At 37.2% G+C, this 21073-nt stretch overlaps 2 protein-coding genes across 3 annotated transcripts; one reads left to right on the forward strand and one right to left on the reverse strand.

The window, feature by feature from the left end:
- The first annotated feature begins 442 nt into the window (after window positions 1-442).
- Window positions 443-5989, forward strand: LOC141771541 (arsenite methyltransferase). Its single transcript, XM_074641927.1, has 10 exons — window positions 443-603; window positions 1816-1949; window positions 2291-2441; window positions 2523-2659; window positions 2746-2815; window positions 2898-2979; window positions 3823-3954; window positions 4039-4181; window positions 5238-5360; window positions 5622-5989. Exons 1-10 carry the CDS (start codon window positions 553-555, stop codon window positions 5697-5699), a joined length of 1101 nt encoding a protein of 366 aa, XP_074498028.1. The 5' UTR covers window positions 443-552; the 3' UTR covers window positions 5700-5989.
- A 423-nt stretch (window positions 5990-6412) lies between these two features.
- aifm4 (apoptosis inducing factor mitochondria associated 4) lies at window positions 6413-16385 on the reverse strand. Of its 2 annotated transcripts, XM_074641925.1 has the most exons (20): window positions 16248-16385; window positions 15020-15144; window positions 14247-14331; window positions 14010-14119; window positions 13815-13924; window positions 12860-12904; window positions 12689-12770; window positions 12428-12540; window positions 12251-12337; window positions 11573-11664; window positions 11284-11414; window positions 11017-11132; window positions 10839-10910; window positions 9824-9887; window positions 9650-9726; window positions 9062-9179; window positions 8820-8918; window positions 8652-8727; window positions 8466-8570; window positions 6413-7803 (listed from the first exon to the last, which is right to left on the reverse strand). In XM_074641925.1, the coding sequence occupies exons 3-20, from the start codon at window positions 14327-14329 to the stop codon at window positions 7773-7775; spliced, it is 1611 nt and encodes a 536-aa protein (XP_074498026.1). In that variant the 5' UTR covers window positions 14330-14331; window positions 15020-15144; window positions 16248-16385; the 3' UTR covers window positions 6413-7772. The 2 variants fall into 2 exon arrangements, with proteins under 2 accessions (XP_074498026.1, XP_074498025.1); XM_074641924.1 differs by lacking the exon at window positions 15020-15144 and having other exon boundaries at window positions 16248-16378.
- Window positions 16386-21073: the final 4688 nt, after the last annotated feature.

Consider the following 21073-nt stretch of genomic DNA (forward strand, 5'->3'; position numbering starts at 1 on the left):
AATAATAATAATAATATTAATGATAATAATAATAATAATCTTTATTTGTATAGCACCTTTCTAAACATAGTTTCAAAGTGCTTGCACAGATACAATGAAATACAGACAAAATAAAAACAACAATAAAAGAACAAAAAAGGTGCACCAAGCTGTTGCCTTCCGGAGTTAAAAAAGCCTTTTTCTAAAAATGGGTTTTTAAAAGAGATTTAAAATTGGTAATTGGTAATTTAATCATTTTACTGAACTTTGTTTTGAAAAGTGTTGTATAAATATTATATATAATAAATAAATACTTACACTTTGCTGCTGCAGTGTTTGCTTTTGATTCCAAAGTAACCTTTATTGTACACATTTGATTTAGCCTAAGTGTTGTTTTTTTGTTTGTTTTGTTTTTGTAGAAGTTTCTATGCTGTATGCTTTTATTGTGAAAACTAGAGTTAACCGGAAGAGTGGAGTTCTGTGATCATTAGGGGGCAGGTCTGATCACATGTTATTTATAAGTCACACTCTGCTTTTCACATAGTTAGAGACACTTTTTACAGTGTTTCTGTAATGATGTCGGACTTAATGGCGACTTGTGACGACGTGCGGGAAAATGTGAAGGTATTATTCAGTTTTATCTTCAGTTCAGAGCTCAGTTTTATACAAAAGCAGTTCTGACATTACATAATAGCAGAAGAAGAAGAAGGAGGACACATTCTCATTTGTTCTTCTTTTTCAAATCTAGTAATTAGGCTATAATGTTGAAAATTTAGAGAGATTCAATTTAAAATTGTGCACAATTTCTACCCTTTTAACATAATATTGGTGTCAAGTCCAGGGGAGGTCTAACGTTAATGCTGGTTCAAAGTCTTCCTTGATGTCCCTAAAAATAGTCCAATTTACAGTCAGAAAAACACTGGAATCCACCTATTTGATATCCACCAAGTGTTTTTAACTATTCATTTTGGACTTGAGCCAAGGAGGTGCTTGTGAACACAAAAGTAGGGCTAAAAGTTAATTTTATTGGTTTATTTGATCATTGAGAAACGGGAGAAAAAAAAGTAAAAAGTCCAGTTGGATATGTTGGCTAAGTTGGCTTTTTTAACATCTGTAGTCCATGGTTAGATGTTTTAAAAGTCACCCAGAAATAGAATAAAACAACAAAGCCTATAAAATGTGTATAACTTGATAAATATCATGCACATAGTAATGGACAGGATGTTTTGATAGTCAATTTTGTAAATTTATTTAAAGATCCTTTTTTGTTCTGAAAGGACTGACATGGGTAAAAAATGTTAATTTTGCAATAGTGAACATGAATCAATGACACATTTGTTTTATAGTTGTTCTCATTCTATTGAATTTTGGACAGATATGGAAATATACATTTTAAAGAACACTCATTAAAATGAGTCTTAAAGGTGTTATTATTTATTTTGAAAGCAGTGTTAATTAATTGACTTGTATGATAAATCTCATGATCCTGCTTTGTAAATTTCATTCTGTTTATTTGAATCTGTCTTTTGTCTTTCTTGACGATACGTGAAGTCTAGGATGTCTGACTTTGTACCATATATTTTCTTAATAAAGTAAAACATATATATATATATAAGTATATATATATAAATAGATAATATAATATATTATAAATAAATATAGAAATATTTAAAAAATAATTATATATGTATATCTATAAAATGTTGAAGGTATGAAATGATTGTGATGATGTGATTTTTGTCACAGTACTTTTCTTGTGATCATTTACTTATACCTTTAGAGCAAAATGTTAAATCATGTGTAAATACAGTTGTTGACGATATGTTATGTGTGCAGAAGTACTACGGCAACCGACTGGAGTCCTCCTGTGATCTCCAAACCAGTGCTGCGTCTTGCAGTTTGTCTCCCTGCTCAGTGCCAAGAAGTGTCCGGGATGCACTGAGCCTGGTTCACCCGGAGGTAACCAAAAGGTACGCTGTGTAATCTTGTCTCACCTTTTATTTTTGCATCATATACATCTTCAGAACTTTTTTTTGCATATCTCCGACACACAACCTTCTCACACAGTCACCAGGTGGTCTCATTGGTAGCCTATGAGATGTGTTGAGTGAATTCTGCTAATATTTTCTGTCCCACATGTGGGAACGACAGGAATAGACCGTTTTGTAGCAGGACTACTTAATTACTCAGCAACAACAACAATAATATGTCATTGAACCTCTCTGTAAAAACATCTAAAAGCATACACATATTGCTGAAAAAGCCTCTGTGAACATCATCCTCATATTGTCCATATTGTCCTTTTCTCCAGGTTCTTCGGCTGTGGTCTTCCCTTTCCAGCGAAGCTCGAGGGCTGCAGGGTCCTGGACCTCGGCAGCGGCTCCGGCAGAGACTGCTATGCCTTCAGTAAACTTGTTGGGCCAAGCGGACATGTGACGGGGATCGACATGACGGAGGAGCTGGTGATGACACACAACATGTTCACAACAACATTTGACACTTGATTTCTGTGCTTTCCACTGATTTAACGTGCATTTCTTTAGATCGCAGCGTCTCGTCAGTACGTTGAGCATCATCAGAAGGAGTTTGGCTATGAGAAGCCCAACGTTACTTTTGTCCAGGGGTACATGGAGAAGCTCAGTGAAGCTGGCATACAGAGCGACTCGGTGGATGTTGTGCTGTAGGTTTAAAGCACGGACGTGATTCTGCGTGATCTGTTACAATAAGACAGCTTAAACAAAACTATTTTCCCTCTAATGTATCCAGATCCAACTGTGTGATCTGCTTGTGTCCTGATAAAAGAGCAGTGCTGCAGCAAGCTTACAACGTCCTAAAGGTTAGACTGAGGAATTTCTACATTAATGTGTCAAAAGAAAGGTGCACAGCTGTTTATGGCTCTCATCACTCATTTTACACAGGAGGGAGGTGAGCTGTACTACAGTGACATGTACGCCAGCAAAGTTGTTCCTGATCACATGAAGGAAGATGCAGTCCTGTGGGGTAAAATAACATTACATTATCGGTAGGGCTGTCAAATTAGTTTCAACGCCACTAATTTATTTAACACATTAACACAACTTGTGATTTTTAGGTTGTAGCAGACTCAGTGTTAAAGCTAGCGGGAAGATACCGGCATCATATGAAACTAGAAAACCTAAGGAATCCATTGGTACCAACCATGTCATACTAGCGTGTCGGGAAGGAGGTTCAGTAACGCTCCAAACTTACAGTAATTTTTGTAAAAAATTGGAATGGCCACTTTCAAAGGGGTCCCTTGACCTCTGACCTCAAGATATGTGAATGAAAATGGGTTCTATGGGTACCCACAAGTCTCCTCTTTACAGACATGCCCACTTTATGATAATCACATGCAGTTTGGGGCAAGTCATAGTCAAGTCAGCACACTGACACACTGACAGCTGTTGTTGCCTGTTGGGCTGCAGTTTGCCATGTTATGATTTAATCACATCTTTTATTCTAAATGCAGTACCTGTGAGGGTTTCTGGACAATATTTGTCATTGTTTTGTGTTGTTAATTGATTTCCAATAATACATATATACATACATTTGTATAAAGCAGCATATTTGCCCACTCCCATGTTGATAAGAGTATTAAATACTTGACAAATCTCCTTTTAAAGTACATTTTGAACAGATAAAAAATGTGCGATTAATTTGTGATTAATCGCAATTAACTATGGACAATTATGCGATTAATCACGATTAATTATTTTAATCAATTGACAGCCCTAATTATCATCTAACATTTAATGTGAAAGAGCAGAATCCCTGCACCACTAACATGCAATCTCCTCTGACTGTGACCTTTGCTTCCTGTTCCAGGTGAAGGAATGGGGGGTTCTCTCTTTTGGCAGGATCTCATTTCGTTGGCACACAGCGTAGGTTTCACCACTCCTCATCTTGTTTCCTCCAGCCACATTGCAATCTACAGCAGTGAGCTCAAGGCAAAAGCAGGTAACAAAAAAAGGCAACGTTGACTTTTGATGATGTGCAAAGGTCATTTTCAGTCTACAACTGAGCCGGCTCTTTGTTTTGCAGGTGACGTCAGCTATGCTTCGGGCACTTACCGACTCTTTAAGCTGCCCAAAAGTCCAGTCGTGTCTGAGGCAACAGTGACCTATAAAGGAACGGTGGCAGATTTCCCAGATCAGCTTGACTTTGATTCCTCCCACTGTTTCAAGGTATAATGAAAGTCCCACCAGAGAGGGCCACAATTGAATTGCTCTATTAATGTTTACACAGCGCATTTACTAACCTGTGGTAGGAAAATAATGTTTATATGTGTTGTACTTTTTTTTTTTTTTTTAAAAACTCCATATTCACATAAAAAAGTAATCCGTTATCCATCACCCTTCTTATTATTTATTTATTTATTTTTCCGATCTTCTATGGAAGGATATATGTCATAATATTTACTGAATTATGGAGTCTATGGTATGCCTTTTGAAATGGTGGATGGATTTTTGAATACACATTTTCTTTTTCTTTTTGAACAACTTTTTATTGAGTTTGTCACATGGAAATCGTTGTACACAAGGTACCATAGACAAAGATTCTTGCACATACAAACAGTTTTAAACACAAAATATAGACATATCACCATTGCCGTTTAAAGAAAACTAAACAAGACATAAACCCATAGACAATAACAACAAAATAAAATAAAAAAATAAAAGTAAAAATATGTATAATATAATGTATATATAATATATAAAAATAATAATAATAATAATAATATTGTAAAGATAAAAAATATAATAATAATAATATATAAAAATATAGAAATAAGTGTGTAGGTCTTTTTACATTCTATCTAAGTGACACATTATGAATGCACATTTTCCATATGTAAAATTTATGATAAGTATGCTCTTGATAGAATATGTGGCATATTGAAAATAATCTACATAACAACGACATAACAGAGGTCACGAAAGGACACTGGAACTTGATAATGGTGTCACATTTTGATCCAGTTCATATTGTATATGGATGGGATTTTTTGGGGGGATTTTATTTAAATCCTAATTTATCTATTTTGATTTACTCATTTTAGTAGGATATTTTACATTATTGTTGTTATACCTTGTCGGTACATATGTGTGCGTGTATATGTATGTTGGGGTTTGTATGTACTATAGGATATGACTAAAAGACAATAAATACAGTATTAAAAAAAAAGTAATCTGTTATGTTGTTGGAAAGAATATGTCAATGTTTTCTTTTGTGCTCTGCAGAAAGATGTGGCGGTGAAAGTAAATGGAGAGATGGCGGCAATCATCCAGAGATCCCGTTTCTTTCCGGATTTCCAAATCCAGATATCGGATCAACCAGAGTCCGGCTCAGAGTCGACACCACAGGTAGCTGATGTTCTGGGTTTACTGTGGCTAAAATGTGCTTTAATTTTTAAAGGTTAACTACTGACTGCATTCAGAAAGAAAGTAACCCACAAAGTTGACCCACATTTTGAATGCTAGAGATTGAACACAGGTTGCCTTACACGTTTTACAGAGAGAATAACTCTTTGTAGCAACTGCACAGTGAAAGCTTTTGATAGCAGCTGAAGATTTGTTTCAGTCTCATGTGAAAGTGACGGTGAATTTTCTTAATTTGTTCCTCAGTACTGCCACCTCAACCCATTTCTGCTGGCTGACAAACTGGGATCCTCAGTGAAGCAATGCTCCAAAACAAGCAAATGAAGACGCAGCTGAATCCTGAGGAATAAGAGTTTGATTAATTGTTTTTATACGTCGATAACATTAGAGACTAATCTTCACATACTTCTTGTGATATAGTTTATTTGTGAATATTGTGGTTTAAAGTTGTTTGACAAGAAAATGATGTCACTGTAATATAACAAGTAAGTGTCCGGATACTAAAATAATATATTTTGTGGTAATTGTTTCACCTTTCTATACTTTAACTTCATCGAGTAACTTACAAGAAAAAGGTTCTGTGTACAAAAGAAAATAAATGACAGTTATAATTATTTTTTATGATCATAAGTTTTATTGTTTTTCTTTTCAAACAGGACTGGACAACACATCAGATGCATCATATGGCAGTGTAAGAGCTGATAACATAATAATAATTCATTAATAATAAATAATTATAAGTCAGTCAGAGCAGACTGGGCTTTTTCGGGAGGGGGGCTTAAAGAACGAGGCACTAAAACGGAGCGTTTCAGACCGGCTGAATACAGGTATATTCAGAGACAGAGTATGAGAAAAATAATGTGGGTTTTTTTTTAACATTAAAGCATGTAAACAAGTTCTAGTAGAAACCCAAAATCAAGTATAAACCTGGAAATGAGCACGATATGTCCCCTTTAAATAAACTATCAACAGCATTAAAAGGCCAGTTTGACAGAAACAGAGACACACAGACTCAAAACAGCAATGAACAACACAAGTGGAAATAAAAATCTTTATAGACCTTATAATCACTCGCTGATGATTGATAAGACATTTTACAACCTGAAGATTATTATGTTTATATAACCATGACAAAAGCAACTGTCAGACTGGTAAAACAAGTGAAGTAGCAAAGGTTATAAGCAGTGATTTATTGTATTTAGCATTGTAACAAACTGTTTCAAGAAAAAGACAGAAAACAACTTCATGCTGCACCCACAAGCTGACAACAGTAAGTATGATATGGACAGATTTGTTTAATACCTGAGTTTAGTTATTATGTACCACAAGGCATCTGGCATAAAGTGAAAGGTGAGATTACACAAAGTGCTTTCCATTTCTCTTCATGGGAATTTCAAGTTATATAACAAAGACTAAACAATAAGCTACATCTCTGCTACAAACATTTAAGATTGATTCAAGCACTGAAGTGAAAATTAAACAGCAATATTGACAAAGATAATAATAACAACAATAATCAACATGTTCATCACCGTGTTTATTGAGTGCAGTATTTTAACTGACCTTTGTATTTTAGTTGTTTTTTTAAGTTGTAACTAATACAAGTGGAGTGGTGTGTGTGTGTGTGTGTGTGTTTTCAGAATGTTTTAATGGATAAAATAGTATAAAAAATATTACTTTATTATTATTACATCACTACGACTACACTACAAAATACTATTAAATTGAGTGTTTATTGAATCTTGGAATTTAAAGTTCACAAAAACGTTTTAATATATTAACGTTAGGTAGCTAATATTAACCACAGACTGTGACTATTTAGACCAGTGTTCCCCCACTTTTTTTTCTGGGGACCCTTTTTAATAATGACAAACCATTAAATTGTGAAAATTTGTGTGTAAACAAGTGTTCCTGACCATTTTTACTGCCATTTCCACATCAGCTAATATTATCTTGAAACTTTTTTATGCACGTGGTATTGAAAACATATACACATATTATATACTTATAAGTAATATAATAATATAAATGAGACCAAACAAATGCATTTAGGCGGAGTTAACAGGCTCTCGTGTTTTTCCTCATCAGTAAAACAAACAACGTACGTTAGCCTTTCATATTAGATTCAAGTAGGCTACAATTATCAGAACAATACGAACATTCATACATCTAAAATAAAAGACTACAGAAGAAAATCTGAAAATGTATTCGTCGACCCTAATAAAATCTACTGCGATCCACCTGCAGGTCTTTGGGAATGACTGATTTAGACGACCCACTTTGAGTACAGCTGTAGTTCAAATTTTGAATGAGTACAGGTGATGGAGAGAGGAACAAAAGAAAGAAAGGCGACATCCTTCGTCACTGAGAGGTGTTATATATGCAGCAGGCCTCTGGTTACATGTGCAGCCAGCTCAGGTCATCAGCCCTGAACAGAGGAGGAAGTGAGAAAACAAATATTCAGCAAAGAGTATTATTCAGGTTATGAGCCTTATCCTGTGATTTGGGATATTATGTTTACATCAGGGTTATTATAGTAAACTAAAAAATAAGCAGTGGAAATATTTTAGTACTAAAATAGAAATAAAAACTATATTCTTTAAGAAAAACTATATTGCCTGGATGAAAAACTAATACAAATAAAATAAAAATGAACATAAATTAATTTCAGTTTATTTTTTTAACTATAATTTATCACTTCCGAAAAAAAGAGACAGCAGGAATTTCCATCATCTCTCATGACACTGAACCACAGAAATTGAACGGACTTGACCTTCCAGAAGACGGCGCTATGTCGCAATTGTTTCACAAAAACAGAGTGACTCTTGGACTTCAGTTCACCAAGTGGACACAAACACAACTTTATATGAATGATAGCGTTGCTCCATATCTGCCGGATGTGTAAATAAGCAACATTTGCTCACAGGTTCGCCCTATCAGCTTAAAAGCTTGATGTGTTCCCAGCTTGTTACCGCTGCCCCCAAGTGGCCACAATAAACATTTACTCCCTAATGACATAACGCAGCTGCAGAATGTATGTATTTAATGTGCTTTACAGTATATAAACACATAGTCTAGTTTGTCACTCACTGAGCCTGTGCCTTTGTTAAGATCTGCCCCGTAGCCATCAGTTCTGCGAGACGAGCCACAGCGGGGTCGAACATCAGGCTGGCCGCAGCTACCACCACCTCGTCTCTGTTAAAGGAGAAATTAAATTTAGTTTCAGAGCATAAATTCATATTCAGCTGTATCAGGAGTCATTTCACAGCTGCTCACTTGATGTAAAAGGCCAGGAACTTCCTTTCTTCCACTTTGCCTTTGAATATGACCTCTGTGTATCCTTCTCCATAGCCTAGGATGAGGAAGTGAATAGAGGAAATGAGACTCGGCATAGGTTTTTTTTACATGGGTTTAAATATTCTCATGCATGGCTGAATACTCTACCTGTGTATCGGATACTCTTCCCAAGTAACACAGTCCAGAAGAAAGGAACAGACTCACATTTGGTTGGTTTCTTCAGCATGTTTAGCGCAGCTACTCTTCCTGTGGGTAAAAACAATACAAGCATGATAAGGTTAAACCCAGACATCAAATTATTTTGGACTAAAAAAAAGATGCAGAAATATTTAAACAGAACTCAGACTTATCTGCAACACAATATGAAACTGTGTTTTTTAGTCTCTTACCTTGAGCTTGTGACATTTGCCAGTGACCAACGTTGACCCTTTGGTCTCCACGAATGGTCAGAGGGAAAGAGGTGACATCTCCAGCGCTAAAAATATCTGGTATATTGGTTCTCATGAACTAAAAAGATAAAGATAAATAACATTTATTTTTACAATTAACACTTAAAAATGACAAAGGCATGGTAGTAAAAAATGTAAACCATACTTTGGTGTTTCATTTTTTACCTCTTTACTTAAGATTTCATTAAGCTGGATTTTTTCCTTTAACAAAATGAACCAAAACACGGACAACGAAGAAGATCTTTGGTAGATAATGAGAATAAATATGAAACAAAATATAAATCATACCCTCTAAACTAAAAAGAAATCAGGTTTGAATTTAAATCAAACACTTCTTACTAAGCTTGTTTATAAGATATTTAATCAATGCGGTCACCTGGACACAATAAGCTAAGGGAAGGTATTATACGATGATATGCCAAAAACAAGCACATAAAGTCATAAAACGCAAAGCTGTAAAGCCACGTTTGTGTTTCATTAGTTGTGTCAATATCAAAATGATGAAGGCTGTGTTATCTAGCGGGTTACCTTGTCAACAATCACAGCTTTCCTTGAATCCACTTCCACCTCGCTTCCTGCCAAAAAGTCTGAATTGGGGATTACACCTGAAAAACAGATCTTTGTGTTTGATTTTTGCACGTTTAAAATAGTCCCAAACTTGCTTTGTGCGAAATAAAGTTTGAAGTGAAATAATAAAATTACCAATTCCGGCAATCACCACATCGGCCTCCAGGACTACACCACTCTTCAGCATCACCCCCTTCACCTGGAAAAAAAGACTGATTCAGAGATGCACAATAGGTTTGAAGCAGCACAATTCCTGTTTCAGTGACAATGGGCTTTTTTTTCAATGAAGACATTTAGAGCTGCAATAGTAAGAAAAATACAGGTGTAAATAATGAAATGAATAATGGCTGGTTTCCATTTAGTTGCTTCAATTTCAGGGTCCTGGTATTGTGCATGTTGGCTCACTGTCACACTGTCATGTCTTATATATATATATATATATAAATAACTTTTATTTAACTAGGAAGTCACCTTGAGATTAAAACCTCTGGGACACTTGAATAGGACGGAGCCATTGTTAATGATATTCAGCCGATTAGACTGTTATCAGGCCATTAAATAGGCGTAGGGAAGCATAAGCACCATAGATGTGGGTCAGTAGGGGCCTACTACGCCCAATATTAGGTTTTATCATCTATTCACATGGTAGATCACCGAAAGAAGGTATAAAAGAAGACGACAGCAACCTCTAGCAACCGTAGTAATTATGACAGGAGCAGAAGAGGAAGTCAGGCGCTGTAGTATAGACAGCGTGATCAGCCCGTGTAAAACCAACAACATGTAGTTGTCTTTGTATTCAGAAGCGTTTACTTTCACTTTTTGTTTGGTTTTTGTTGCCTAAACCTAAAGAAGTTGTAGTTTAATTGCCTAAACCTAAAGAAGTTGTAGTTTAGTTGCCTAAACTTAACCAAGTGTTTTTGTTACCTAAACCTAAAGAAGCCTTTTTGCTTGTGTTCAAAACGTAACATTTCATTCAGTTTTACAACATGTTAGGACCTGGCCCATATCTATGGTGTTTATAGCGACCGATAACGCTTATTTAATGGCCTGGTAACAGTCAAATTGGGTCGTTATTAGTAACACCTATGCTTTTCCTACTATGACAAGTCAAAAATAAAGGTGTACGCTAATAGAGTAAAAGTAGAGTCACCTTGCCGTTCTCCCCTTGGATCTCAGTGACTCCATCATTCATGTAGAACTTTACATGTTTTTCCTCCAACATCTTAAAAGAAGAAACTGTGTTTTTAAAGTTTTTTCCAATTAATAAAAGCTAATAAAATCACACTCAGCGATGACAGCGACAGACTAACGTCATCATTGTTTCTTACCTGCATACTCATTTTGCCGATCTCTGGCCCCAGTGATCGCTCATACGGGTGTCTGGAGGTACCGACCATGGCCACGCTGGCAGCTTTGCCTGACAAGTAGGACGCCACCTCCATACCTGTTGTGTTAATGAGAAACACTTCAGCAGTCTACAACATTGTTCTGACTACATGTGTTCTTGCACTGTCAAATATTTACATAGCAGATTCAATATTGAGAGAGGTGGCTATGAACGAGGTAATGAGGTAAGAGGAACTGAATCTGGTAACCTATGAAGGAGGCTCCGATCACAACAGCTTTCTGGCCCAGACAGGAGTCATGAATCTCTTTGGCGTCTTCATATCTCTGCAGCAACTTCACTCCCTTCAGGTCCCAACCAGGACAGTTCAGCGGCCGCGCTCTGCGAACAAAACGAGGACTTTTACTGCGTATAACTGTGGTCACATGAACATCTGTTCATGAATGTTTCCATTGTCTTTTATGCGTTCAGTAAGTCTTATGACACCCGACTGTGACAAAACAATCTGAAAAATTGAGGAACAGGAAGATGACCCTAACCTACAGCCGGTTGAGATGAGAAGCTGGTCGTAACGCTGCAAAGAGCCGCCACTCAACTTCACCGCCTTATCAGCCGGGTTCACCGACACCACCTGCAACACAAAACACATTATTTAAAGGAACAGTTTGTAACATTTCAATATTTCGGGAGATCTATTAGCAAAAATGGAATATAGTTTTCATATGTTCTCATTAATGTATAATCACCTAAAACTAAGAACCGTTGTGTTTTCGTTAGCTTAGAATGAGCCCTTCATATCTACATAGGGAGCGGGTCCTCTTCACGGAGTCTACCATGTTACTCCGCCATGTTTCTACAGTAGCCCTCTAGTTCTCTGACACGCTTGTGAAACTGTGGTAACATGAGCTGCAGTGCAAAACCATGGTGCCACCAGCCGCCGTCTGACTTGCGTTGCTCCTAAAGTAGTGTTATTATTGGTAAGGATGGCCTCTGAGTGAGGCGAACGGCATTACCACGGTTTTGCACTCGGAAGCTCAGTCTTGGAAAACGGAGGAGTGGCAGGAGGGGTACTCAGTTGGTTGCTATCTGCAACCACGCCACTAGATGTCGCCAAATCTTACACACAGTACCTTTAACACGACCAAAGAGAGGATCAGCTTTTCCTCAAGACGGTGAGAAATACATCCCAAATAATTTCTCCTTTTTTTGCTTCTCACCTCCTTCTGTGTCCAGACCTCGACCCCGTACTGCTGATAGAAGTCACTTGGTCGGAGAAGGATGCTGCTGATCTCCGCATTCAGAGACTGAAATACAGGTTGTTGACAAACACTGACACTTACTAGTCAAAAAAACAAACAAGGCAGGATGAATACAGGTTACCTTTCCTCTCTTACCTTGCTCAGTTTGGGCTTGTCAAATGGAGGCAGGCTGTCTTTGGTCACCATGATGATCCGACCTTGGTAGTCATTCTGACGCAGTGTTTCAGCACAAACCAGCGCGGCAGGGCCTGAAATATGTCATTTTTCAGACGGTACATTCAGAGAAGGAGCTCATGGTAGCACTAGACCACCAAAGTTACTTGAACAGTAGTCTCTTTTTTCAGGGATTAGTGTATATTTATGATTTATTTATTCTTTATTACATCTAGTCCTTACCTCCCCCTATCAGCAGAATAGTGTGTTTGACGTCTGGCGCCATGCTGCACATCTCCTTCACCCGTCTTGTCACCTTCAGAGTCTGAGGGACACAACAAACAAACAAGGGACAGTTAAATAAAGTGTATGATTTTAACACAAATGAAAGGAATTTAACTTGCCATCACTTACATTTTTGTTGATGGAAACATACACCTTGCCATCCTCAACTTTTACCTGCGAAAATAAAACAAAAAAATGAGAAGTCTATGTACAGAATGTGTAAACAGAAAAGTGTGTAGAGATCGGAGCACTCAAATGTTTTGAAAGAGTGAGGAAGAACTTTGAACAATAGTAACATCTGGTAACTAGGGCTGCACGATTTCGAGAAAATATGTAATTGCGATTATTTTGACTGATATTGCAATATAATTTCAGATATTTGAGGGTATGATCAATTTTACATCATTATTCTTATCTTCATTGAAAAACATATTAAAATGATTATGGTGTGATTTTTGCAGGGACCTGGTCCAAACTAAGACGTTTTCTTAAGTCTGTAGAATATAATGTGAAGGCCAGGACATCTCTGCAGCACCACAATATTTAATTTAAAATCATATTTTGACACACATTTCACCTTTAACAAATATTGTGATTTCCTCCTCCTCATGCTGTGACATGAAAATACCAGTACACCATATTGTGATTTTGATAAAATTGATTAATTGTGCAGCCCTAGTGGTAACATAACTAAAATAAAGAGAACTAGGATCTAAATTTGCACTTTCCTTGCCTCTTATTTGCAAAATTTTGATAACATAATGTGACAGAAGGCATAACGTATGTTAACAGCTGAAAAAATATTCCTATGTTTGGAAAATACATAAATGTGTGGGTGGGACTACCTGCCATTGAGACGTTTAATCTAATCTCTCAACTGCAGGGGGTGAATTTGCAACTTCTCTACTGAATGACTGCATGTTTTTGTTTTAAAAGATAGTGTTCAAGCATTCAATAGTCATAGTTTGGACAAATTGGTATAGTTTGAAACAATTTACATGGAAATAATGTACAAGTAGATCATCTCAAATTCATTCATGTTAAAAAAAGCAGTAAATTGCTACTAAATGTTGACATATTTTACCTTATAACTAGGCAGACTGTCCAGACCTGGATACTCTTCGATGTCTCCAGTTCTCACATTAAAACAGGCACCATGAAAGGGACATCTCACTCTGTCACCAACCAGTGCTCCTGGTTTATTAGAGAACATGCAGTTAACACTTCTCAAACATTCAGTAAAGGTATTAATTCAGATATATAGAGATTGAAGGTTTACCTTTGGCTAGAGGAGCATTGTAATGAGTGCACCGGCTTCCAACAGCACTGTACTGACCCCGAGTACGCACCAGCAACACCTTCTGCTCCCCCACAGTCACTTCCTTCATCCTTTTAGAAACACAAAAGAAGAGAAATGGTGAAGAGAAAAGCTCCAAGTGGTCATGAAAGCGTTGATCATCTTCACTGATAGTGGTGGTGATCTTTTTCCAGTAAGAAGAAGCGTTGTGTGACTTACTGTCCATCTTTCAGGTCAGCCTCCTGACATACCATCGCAGTCACCTGCTCCTGCTCCTCACCTGGTTCCTGGGACTGATTCATTCCTGCAAGACATGAGCCACATTATGAAAACATGACTATTGTTAGACTTGAATTACAACTGGCTTTGGGTGGACCATAAACAGGCTCTGCAAAGGAGACACGGCATACAGGTACTGTTAAATTACAAGTCTCCACTTCACCTGCAAGCATGGTATATAACGCCACTGCTTATTAAAACCACTCCCCCTAGATTATATAAATCTGCCCTCCAGGCCTGAACCCTCCCTTCTCCCTCCAAATAATCTGAAGCAGAACAAAGAGAGAGTGATGTGAGTTTGATAGGGCTTTTGTACCATTATAATTTATTTGGTTGAAATGAAATATATATTGTTTGAAAGTTAACAGATTGTTTTGTGTTATGTTAGAGTTTAATCCTATGTCAAGGAGAAAAGGCAAATTCCAGATTGTGGATGCATGAAGATGTAAATTGAAATGATCCACATTTATTATTTGGAATTTGTATTATATTCATGAGATATATAATATATATATAATGTTTCGTTGTATAGAAAAAATCATCCACCAACTGCCATCCAACCTAACCACCTTGACTACAATAAATTGTTGGAACGGCTCCCTGGATCCTGTGTTTAAATGTGCACCACATAAAATGAATCAACGCCACCACAAGCAACATAGCTTCTTCAGGCACTGAAGAGTAAGGCTGTCCCGAATAAAAAAATGTTGTACTTCGAAGCTTCGGTGAGTAATATTCGAAGATATTCAAAGCTTCACTTCGCTGCGCAGCAAGCTGACATGTTCTTCTTTCTGTCTGTCTCCATCATCTCCACCGTTTCAGTGCCCGGGACAGTGCTCTATAAAACAAACAGCGGTATCTGTTGGCAAATAACTAATAATAATGAATGTTGAATATGAATAATGATTAATGTTATGGGATTATTCCTTATTTCATGGGATTTTTTTACATTTATACTATATACTGTACTCATATGTAAGCAAAAAACAAACGAAGAAACTAAAAAAATGGAAAAAACAAAGCATTCGAATACTGATTGCAGGTTGAATACCATGGCAACAGTCGAAGCTTCGAAGTATTCGGGTCAGCCCAACAAGAGTTTCACTTAGTGAAGTTTATTTTGAAGGTACATTATGTCATTGATCAAATAATGATCTTACTGCACTATAACTTTTACTCTTGTGTGTTATACTCTATTTTAGCTTCGATCCTAGCTTTTATTTTTAGCTTGTTTTTATTTTCTAATATTTAATGTTTTATAACTGTTTTAAATATGTCTTAAGTTCTTTTGCATTTAGTCTCAATGTTCTTGAATGTTTATGTAAAGCACTTTAAGTTGCCCTGTTGCTGAAATGTGCTATACAAATAAAGCTGCCTTGTCTTAATCTTTGTTTTATTTTTTTATTCTTTATCTCAACCATTTGGCGAAAAATTACCATAAATTAATTTCATGACTGAGCATTATTGTACTTTAAACTCCTTTTTGTTCACATTTATACAACATTTATTTACCTGTTGTTTGCTGTAGATATTTTCTTAGTGCAAATAAACACACTTGAATGCCTATGTTTTGTGGTCATTGTGCTATTGTTTTGAAACTCTCATCTACTCCTTACACAGCCTTCAAGGGCAAAGGACATAACAAACAGTACAGACAAATATGATAATATTTAACAAAACACATGCAAATAAGATAGATGAGCATGCACATTTCGCACTGTGTTTATTGTCTGCAGTGGAGACATTGCTGTGAAGCTGACATAAAGGCGTTTGACCTGAGCAGTTACTAAACATGTTTAATGGTAGGGTAGGTCATTATGAGTGAGAGTTCATCAGACTAGTCTGACAGAACCGGCTTTTCAACAAACCTTTACACAACTCTTCATGGCATTTAGCTGCATTAATGACTGAAACGTGAAACCTCCATGAAGCTGTACTCACCTGTTTTCTTCAGTCGAAAACAAGAGTCAGTAAATGATGCATCTGCTGCTATAAACTGGTCCTCTCGGTGTTTTCTGCAGAGGAGGAAGAAGCGTGGTGCATTCAAGAGCAGAGGAGCGCAGGACAACTGAGTACCCGTATGACAGGCTGCTGGAATCACATGATACCTGCGAGCTCCTCCCACAACCAACCATAACAGGATGAGGGATGAGGGATGGATCTTATATATATAATTTTTTAAATAAGGCACGGAAGTTGCAGTACCGCCGTTTGGCCACTACGAATACGTTCTATGGCGCATGCGCACAGAATGTCATGACGTGACGTCACATCACAACATGATGTGACGTCATCTGCTGCTTTTTATCATGACGTCATGGCTTTGATCTGGATGTGACGTCACGATAGAAGGAAAGCCATGGCGTAGAAAACAAAACTTGCGATACAACACAGTGCAAAAAGCAAATATAGGCCAGCTGCTTTCCACACTATTCATTTACAATGACTTCTGAGGGGAATAAGATTATCAATATGCAGACAGAGGACAAACACCTGACACCTCAGCTGAATACAGACTCCCTGGACAGACATGACCTGCTTAACCTGTATAACAAATCGGAGAAAGAGAACGAACACCTGAGAAATCAGCTGAGGACATTGCAGCAGATGACAGTTTTCCTGGTACCAAATAACCATTGTACGCAGACAGAGGACGAACACCGGACAGCTATCCTGATGACACCTCAGGACTGGGCAGCCTACATGAAGGTAGCTCACCTGTTAAACCGGTATAACAAATCGCAGACAGAGACCGAAGTCCTGAGAGCTCAGCAGAGGACACCTCAGCAGATGACAGCTTACCTGGAATCAGAGAAGAGGAGGCTTCAGGTGAAGGATACATTGTCTACGACGCTCAATGACGCTCTATCTGGGGGTGAGAGCTCCTTGAGGACTACACCTGAGGATCAGAACCTCCCAAAGGCTCCAGCTGCTGAGGGTCCGACCACAAGTTGGTGGCCCAGCACTGCAAACGTTCTACGGAAAGTAGCTTTGTGTGCTGGCATCGCCGCTGTGGGTGTAGCGGCCTCTAGTGTGTGGCCGCATACAGGCGTATTTGACCCCTGTCTACAGACACAGCTTTGGAGGTGTTGGACCTCATACCACACAGGGTGATCACCTCATGCGATATGAAGTGTAACACCGTCACAAGTGTAATTTGGAAGGGGAATTGAATCTGCAGGAAAACTGAGTATCATGATAATGAAAAAAAAATAAAAAATGAAAAATAAAATGAACACTTTACTTCGTTTCACTTTATTTCTATTATTTTATGTCGGACAAGTATCAAATAAGTGAAAAACAAAACAAGAACTACACAGCAAAATCGACAGTGTTAATCCAACACTTAAAGAGTCAATTTTAACACTAAGTCAGTGAACATATGGTCCCTATCTACAGAGTGTTAAAATAACACTGGACATAGTGTTGAATTTTCAGAGTCAATTCAACTCTAGAAAGAGTTAATATTTTACACTACACTACACTGAGAAGTGTTACTCAAGTTTTACACTATGACGAAAATAACACTCATAGTGTTATTTATAGTTGACACTGAATTTTTAAGTGTTAATCAGAATTAACTCTTATTAATTTACTCTTCATGAGTGTTAAACCAACTTAACACTAAGTGTTGATTAAGAAATTACTCCAAACAGTGTTGATTTTTGAATGACTTCTGCCAGTGTTAAAACATATTTACTCGTGTACTTACTCCCTTTAAGTGTTATTCTTACCCAACACCAAGTATTACTTGTTCTTTCACAATAAGAGTCCTGATTTTACAAAATACTGGCATCTCATCAGCTACCTCAACACATACAATAAGCTCTTTTCTAATAAAATGTATTCTTCAACAGAATTAGTTTTGAGTGTTTTGCATTTTCTACTTTACCATGTCCACCTGATACTTAAAACAGGTAAAACTAAAAATGTTTGCAGGGGGGAAACAATAAACACCATTATATCCATGTCTTAATACAAATTTATTAAAAATAAAGACATTAATCCTCAGGTCAAATGTAGTTTGAGACGTGCTCACACCAACACGAGCTACATAACAATAAAACTTCACTTTCAGTTTAAGAGATGAAAAGAAAAACAGGGTTCTTAGAAGACATGGTATATTTCAAATTGTAAAATCTTAACTATTTTCTCTTAACAATGAAAAATATTGTTTAAAGTGCATTTCAGAGGATACACATAGAGGATAATTCCAGCTATTTTCAACCCAGAACAAACTTCACTATCATCTGGAATCTACCAACCGATTCATACCAAAATATTATCGAATTGGCCACTGAATGAGTTGTGATGTGAGAGTGCACCTGCCTTCATGTGTGTTTGTGTTGATTTTAGTAATTGGCCAAATTCAGAATTTTTTTTTCCAGTGGTGAGACATATTTGGCTTTAGAAGATTTGACTATATGTTCATACATTATACTGCTGCTGCCAACTCAAGTGCCAAAAAATAAATACATTTTTCATTTGAAACACTATTCAAACATGCTAAAATGGCTTTAAAATATTCCATCTATAACACTATGTGGAGTGCAGTTAGATTTACTATTGGACTTTCAACTTCCCAGAGATTAGTGGGTTTTCTATTCCAGCAGGTGTTCAAATTAAATTTTTAAAAGGAGAGATTTGCCGATTTACAACGTTATCTCAATCTATCCGCATATAGTGTGAAAAACGCCAAACGATGTCGCTGTGCCCCAGAGAATGTCTACAACAAATGCGGGCATTTTTCATACTATATGCAGATAGACTGAGATAGGTTAAAAAATAGCAAATCTCTCCTTTAAGAAAAGTGACAGCTCTAATAGCTGAATTGTAAAGATCTTGGTTGGAATCTATCAGTATGGTGGCAGTTGTCTGTAGGTTGAATAACAATAACTCCTTTTCAACCATCACTAAAATACAACAAACCACCCTTAGGGAAATACAAATGACGACAGAAAATTCCATTAGGAGATATATATGGAAGCAGGATTACCTCAGCCAGACAACCAACAACTTTTGATCTTGCTAAATGGTAATGATCAATAAATTACTTTACTCTGTTATCAAATATTCAAGTTGGGTTTCATAAATTAAATTTCATACAAACAGCCAAATTCCTTAAGGCCATCGCATCCTGCTACCTAGATTACCCCCTAGAGGATACATTGCAAACATCAACATCTTAAATTTTGCCTAAAACGCCACTTAAATGATCCATAAGAAAAATCGTCAACTTTGAATTAACACTAAAAACACTGGTCAAGGCAGCATTAGATGGCAATATGGAACTATGAAAAGGGTGGAATCTGTTGTTCCATATGCCATTTGAACATCCACTGGTCTGAAGTAGAGCAACTCTTGAACATCAAACACCTTAAGTGCCTGTAATGGCTTAAACACAATTTTAAATGCATGGTAATGTTCATCAAAACAAATGGTTTCTACACCAGAGCCAGTAAGTATTACTTGTTCATCTTTCACAATAAGAGTCCTGATTTTACAAAATACTGGCATCTCATCAGCTACCTCAACACATACCAGGCTGAAGACATCTGAATTACCCATGAGTTTCAGTCATTTCTGCTGCAAGGATGTTAATCATCTGTCGTCGTGAGGAGTCAGTCAGACCTTTCGTCCGGTTGTATTCCTTGACAATAGAGTCTCCATCAGGTTTCTTGGCCAGCGCAGATTCAACCAACTGTGAAACGACAGAAGACAAGACAATATTCACTAAAAATTAAATAATCTTGGAGAGCTGACAGTAAATACACAGGAAAATAATATCAAAAGTGTGCAATCCTCAAAGGAAGCTATCACAACATACATTTTACACATCAACTTACACGTTTGGCATCTTGATCTTCCTTCTGCCGTTTTCTGGAAGGGCTGTAATCATCATCTAGAATGACTGTATCATCAGAGTCGCAGGATACAAATTTCAGGATGACCGTATCATCAGGGCGGCAGCCTGAAAGATCCAGCACTGAATTGGTTACGACATCAAGCAGTGGACTGGCGGACGAAGTTGTCCCCTCGGAAGAGCCGGACGAACTTGTTCCCTGGGAATCTACGTGTAGTTCAGGAAAGAGAGGGAAGAGAGAAAAATAAACACCTACCATTTGTCAGTTTATCACAACCTTAACGTGTAACTGAGTCTTATTCAATATTCATTGGACTATGCTGAAAGAAATGGGAATTAAGATAGAAGTTTACCGTTGTCAAATGTGATAGTAAATACACCAGCGTTGGGCTGCTGTGCTACTTCTTCAAAGACGTCTGTATCCACCTCAGTTCCCGTCTCATCATATACTCTGATGCCTTTGGTGACGGGTGGGATGGAGAACTTCAGGAAAGCTTAGGGAAAAAACACAAACAGGGAGTCATACCATATGATACCATACCACCAATCTGATCATGCTGTCTGGCAACTTTCATTAATCATCTTAAAAAAAAGTTGTCCCTAGATACCAGTTAGGTGAGAAACAAACTCAACTAAGCCGACCAATACAAGTCAGCCCTTGATTGCTGTGACCTCTGGAAATGCCCAAAAGGTAGCTTGCCAGAAAGTGAGATATGGAAATTATTTTCAACCAACAGAACAATGACGTGCATCATCAAGGGTGTGACTGATGGCTTACCAGCATTCAAGAATTCCTCCAAGCTCGGTTCACTGATCCTGACATATTTCTGTTCGTTATTGATTTTGTTTTTAATCAACATGATGGTATCTGTAAAAGCAAAACTGAATTTGTGTTATGATCTAC

Source organism: Sebastes fasciatus, chromosome 7 (assembly GCF_043250625.1).
Source record: "Sebastes fasciatus isolate fSebFas1 chromosome 7, fSebFas1.pri, whole genome shotgun sequence".
NCBI lineage: Eukaryota > Metazoa > Chordata > Actinopteri > Perciformes > Sebastidae > Sebastes > Sebastes fasciatus.